This window comes from Octopus bimaculoides, chromosome 12 (assembly GCF_001194135.2).
Source record: "Octopus bimaculoides isolate UCB-OBI-ISO-001 chromosome 12, ASM119413v2, whole genome shotgun sequence".
Lineage (NCBI taxonomy): Eukaryota > Metazoa > Mollusca > Cephalopoda > Octopoda > Octopodidae > Octopus > Octopus bimaculoides.
In genome coordinates, this window is record NC_068992.1 from 37,312,646 (window position 1) to 37,318,041 (window position 5,396).

Consider the following 5,396-nt stretch of genomic DNA (forward strand, 5'->3'; position numbering starts at 1 on the left):
TAACCTAGAAGGGACAGGCCCCTTATTTTTTGGTTAAGGCTGTTGGTAAGTTTTCCGAAGTTACTCCAATCCAGATCCCCAATGCAAACCTTCAGATCAACCTTCTACTATGCAGATCTCTAATGCAACATTTAAAAAAACAGTCAATGAGTGGAAATAACCAATAAACTGATTCCTTATGGGATTTCCCAATCAAAATGCCAGCAAACCATTTTCAGCCAAACCAATTTCAACGGATTTCGGTCAAATCTGATGTCGATGTTACTTATTTTGGTTTGAAATAAAGCACTTGATCACTTAATAATCCTAGCTTAATCCCGGGCAGTGCCGGGCTATACTGCTAGTCTGTCTATATAAAAGGCATGATGTGTGTGTGTGTGTACATGAATGTAATTTATGCACATCCACAAATTAGCACGCACGTCGGTCAAATTTTACGAGGACATTTGTCACGACCCTAGCTTTATTTTCGTCAAATTATTTTCCCCCCAAGGAACCAGTGAAAAACATGGGAGAGAGCAGAAGTTACCAGAGCAAAAATCCTCACTCCTTCGCAAACGATCAGCTATTATTTTGTAAACAATGTTTCAAAACTGTTCATGTTTCGAAAAGAGAGATCTGACTCTCATATCTCTGCGGGAGAAGGTAGGCCTCTCTATTCCTTTTACAAAACTTACATCCGGGTGCTAAATTTGCCTCAATTGATGGTATTACTCAGGTAAGGGGTGATGGTGGGACAGAAGCAGGGGCAAGGGCGTTCAATAAACATGTATGCAATAGGTATATGTACGTATATGTTTGTGTGTGTGTGTTGCCCATATATATATATATTTAGTTGTGATCTGAACATGATCCCTTCTGACACAGAGGATGGGGGGGCCCTTTTGGGCATTCTATTTTCCTTGCTGGAAGGGTTCCCAACCTATGGGCAAAGGGGGGGTTACATGATGGGGGTGATGTTTTCAAAAGGGCTAGCATATGCAACCTGATCACCTCTACTGATCAAACTCCCAACCCATGCACTCCCGTCACGACACTGATTCTGTAGAACTCGGTTAGGTATGAAAACCAACTTTAAAGTATAAATATAGCAATGTTGTGTTTAGTTAAGTCCTATTTCGGGTGAAAAATCAATAAACTGATTCCTTATGGAGTTTTCCATTTATTCAGGATAAAAGAAATCAATAAATCGTTTCCTTATAGGACTTTCCACTAAAATTGGCTACACCCCATTTTCAACCATAGCTTTTACCAATTTTGATGTATTTTGTTCAAACCTGATGCCAGCATTACCTAGGACTCATGGGATCTTTCAATGCTTTAAGTGCTCCAAAAATGAAAAAAAAATAATAATCAATGAGTGGGAAAAAAAATTGATAAACCGATTCCTTATGGGATTTCCCAATCAAATTGTCTGCAACTCATTTTCAGCCAAAAGTTTACCAATTTCAACAGATTTCGCTCAAATTCGACATTGGTTTGAAATAAAGAGCTTGATTAGCTTAATCCTGAGCAAAGCCAGGCTATACTGCTAGTATATTATACTTTCTTCGCACCTGAAACTACAGAAGTGGCTGGATTTCATTGTTATAATGTACAGAACACCCCACTACTACTGCAAGATTAATTTTCCTATAGTTAGGAATCTGAGAATTATATGTAACAGTCTTACTCACCAGACACAAATGTTACACTTGTGCAAGGATTTCTTTAAAAGTGAGAAAAAGCTACACACAATTCAGACCCTCTTTTTCTGATACTATATGAATATTGGCAAGATGAGATCAAGACAAATACACCTGTATGAAAATGTAGGAGTTTGCTAAAGTAACAGAAGGGATCATCAGATATCACAATACCATCTAACTTGGTGTTTGTTCAGGTGAATATCAATTCCAGATGATTCCTCTGTTTCATAGGTTCTTAAATAGCAGTAGTGAAAATTTTCTGTAGACTCTCTTAAAGGAAATATTTGCCTATAATGGCATGGTTGTGCAGTTCATGTCATGCACATACATAAATGTCTATGTACAATGAGCAAGTTTCTTCTACCGATCATCTTTTAGTTTAGGTCAACTGAAATTTTGGGATTTTTTTCTATGATTTATTCAGAGGAGAAATGGAAGCACCTAACACATTCTTCAGGACTTCTAAAATTGATGAAGGACAGGGAAGAAATTATGCTCAGATAGGAAACCTAACTTGAATGCTTACAATAGAGCAAATTCTATTAAAACTACCCACTAAACACAGGAATGAGCCTTCTGACAAACTGACATTATTTCTATCTTACAAATTTCATTCACATTTTGGAAGATCTATGGCTATAGTAGAAGTTACCTGTCCAATACACTATGCCAAGGGATTGAACCCAAACCCACATAAGTGAAAAACAAACTTCTAACTAAACAATTATGTTTGCTGTTGAATTTAGTGTATGGAAACTGTGCAGAAGTTCACCATAAGCATGTGTATTTATTCGCACATATATAAATATGAATGGTTTGACCCATTTATATCTATTTACATGTGGCTGACTTTATCATCTCTGAGTTAATAAAATATCTGAAACTAATAAAATAATATACTGAATGCAATGAAAGGACAACAAAATGAAGTGATACAACTCACAGGTACTTTGACAATATCTTCTATGGTTTTAGGATTGATTAACATATTTATAAGATCCTTGACTTCAGGTTTTCTTTCAGTTCCAACTCTATTGACGAAATCTTTTAATCTAAAGAAAATAAAGAAATATGTGAGTTAAAGAATCTACACAACTATGTGAAATATTAATAATTTGTAGCTTAACCCATTACCTCCCATAATTCTATTAGCTGGAATTTTTTTTATGAAACTTTGATTTCTAGCATAAAACAGCCTTAGAAACATGCTGGAATGATCAAAATAACATTTCAAAATAACATTTTAAATAAAAATAAGTGAGATATTGGGTGAAAAATTAGCAAACCTCATTTGAATATCAGAGAAATACACCTAGTGGATATAGCAAAAAGGTTAGATATGTGTAAATATTGACAGATAATTACGAAATTTGTAATTTTTAAGTGGTCTCATATGAGATCACTGGTAGGTAATGGGTTAACCATCTATACAAGTAGTCAAAGAGAGAGACAGACAGAGACAGAGAAAGAGAAAGAGAAAGAGACACAGACAGACAGACAGACAGACAGACAGACAGACAGACAGGCAGGCAGGCAAGCAGGCAGGCAGGCAGGCAGGCAGGCTGAGACAAAGCCAGAGAAAGAAAGAGAGAGAGAGTTACCATACAATTATTAGACCTCATAGAAATAAAATTCACATTAATATACTTTTTACCATCGTTGAAATCAAAATGTTTCAGTTTCAAATTTTCAGATTAAATGCTCATAACAAAGATATGATGACATCTAAATAACTGTTTTACTATTTGATTTTCTTCCTTTCTACTGTAGACTTGTTCAAGAGGGGCAAATCAATGCTTGCTAATGACTTGTAACTCATAAAACAATATTTAAATTCATTCACAAAAGTAGATATCTAAATGTTTGAATTGAGCTATTGATAATAAGATCATAATTTTCAAACTATTGATCGCTTTGTCAGAGAAGGAAAAAATGTTTGATATTTACAACTACATTATAATTTGATGAGTTTGATCACCATTTGTCATCAAATGTGTTATTGCTGGATGTGTACACAGTACTAGAATGCTCACATCATAGTACCAACTGCATCAATTGCTCGTGACAAATTTCTCACAAGCGATAATCAACAAATTACTGCATACATCATTCCCAATGCATTGTGAGATTTTCAAACACAAACCCCTAGTTATCACAAGTAGACTGGACCTAGAAACAGAATGTCTTGTTTATATCTATTGAAAAATCAGCGTACTTTGCATTAAGTTGTGGATAGAAGTTTATTGATATGTTTTGTGTTACTCAATTACAGACCTCACATCTCTAAATATATCAAGATTTTAAAAACTTAATACATATAGTCAAAAAGATATTTGTGTTACAATTTTGCAGAGTGAAATGCAAGATGACACCTGAAAAAACAGTCCATGCATGCTTGAAATGAAATGAAATGCTGCTGATGAAGTTAGAAGAGAAAAAGAGCAGAGAAGTTTCAGGTAAGAATTTAATTCCAATTGTATAGTTTCAGATTCAATCCCATAACAAATCCCTCACTTTAAAAAGAAGTAAGGGTTAATAACAGGAAGGGGCATCTGGGTGTAAAAACAGTGCCTCACTAATATACATTTAATGCATGCTAACACAGAAAAATGGACATAAAAACAAACGAATAAAAGTGTATATGGACATGAGTGTGTGTGTGTGTGTGTGTGTGTGTGTGTGTGTGTGTGTGTGTGTGAACGTATGCTTGCATGCATGCATTCATAACAGAAAATAAGTCAGAATACAGATGTATCTCTTCTTTGATTAAAATTTATGTACAAAGATATAAAAATGCACCTGCACCCCCTAGAATTTTCAGGGGGTGCAAGATCAAAATTTGCACCCCCTACATAATCTTACCAGTTGCCAAAAAAAAGTGTCTAAAATCTATTGGTATAAATTCCCTAAGTTCAATTTCATTTCAAAACAAAGAAAAAAATAAATATATAAATAAATAAAAGTGATGAAGCTAGCATAAAATTCCCTAGGGAGTTTAGGACCACTAACTTCTGAAGGCAAGTAGCATCAAAATACAAAAAAGTAAGTGACAATAACAACAGTAGCAGCAACAATAACAACAACAAAAACAGCATGTATGGTTAATTTTGAATATATAGCATTACTTGAATTATTGAAGACAGCTCTCACCCAGTTTGTGTCTGTCAATATTTCTCTCCAACTCTTAGTACCACTCCCAAGTTCTTTGTAATTGGTGTTGCTAAAGACTTAAAACACAGTTGAAAATATTTGACCGTTTGACCCCAGTGTAAAAATAAAACCCCTTCAAAATTCTTTCAATACAAAACGACCATTCAATATTCCATACCATTATTTGCTTGACCACTGCCTGGGTAAGTACCTTTTTTTTCGTATCTTAAAGACGTAGTTTAGGCAGAATGCCTTATATATTGACGACTTTCATTTTTTTAATCTTGCCTTAATTCTGTCATATTATTAATCAAAAGTCATCCTGCCTATATATAAAATAGTATCTGCGTCATATCTGTTTCCGATACTGTCCTGCTTTTTCATTTTATATAGAAAACGTTGATTTAATTAGTTTGATAAGTGCCTCTGCACGAAACTCTCGAACCTTCAGTCACTATGTAACTTTCTCCGATCAATAAATCTATACTTATTGAGACTGGCTCAACATAAGTTCTATTTTTCATGTTTGAACCACTACGCCTCTGATGAGAACCCAAT

The 5,396-nt window shown here is 34.6% G+C and overlaps 1 protein-coding gene across 7 annotated transcripts in view; it reads right to left on the reverse strand.

Moving 5' to 3' along the window:
- Positions 1-5,396, reverse strand: part of LOC106869551 (IQ domain-containing protein H) — a 616,433-nt gene that overhangs the window by 216,740 nt on the left and 394,297 nt on the right. For all 7 annotated transcript variants that reach the window (XM_052972133.1, XM_052972134.1, XM_052972135.1 and 4 more), the window contains one exon: positions 2,632-2,740. In XM_052972133.1, coding sequence (XP_052828093.1) covers positions 2,632-2,740 — 109 coding nt within the window. The remainder of the gene's footprint in view (positions 1-2,631; positions 2,741-5,396) is intronic.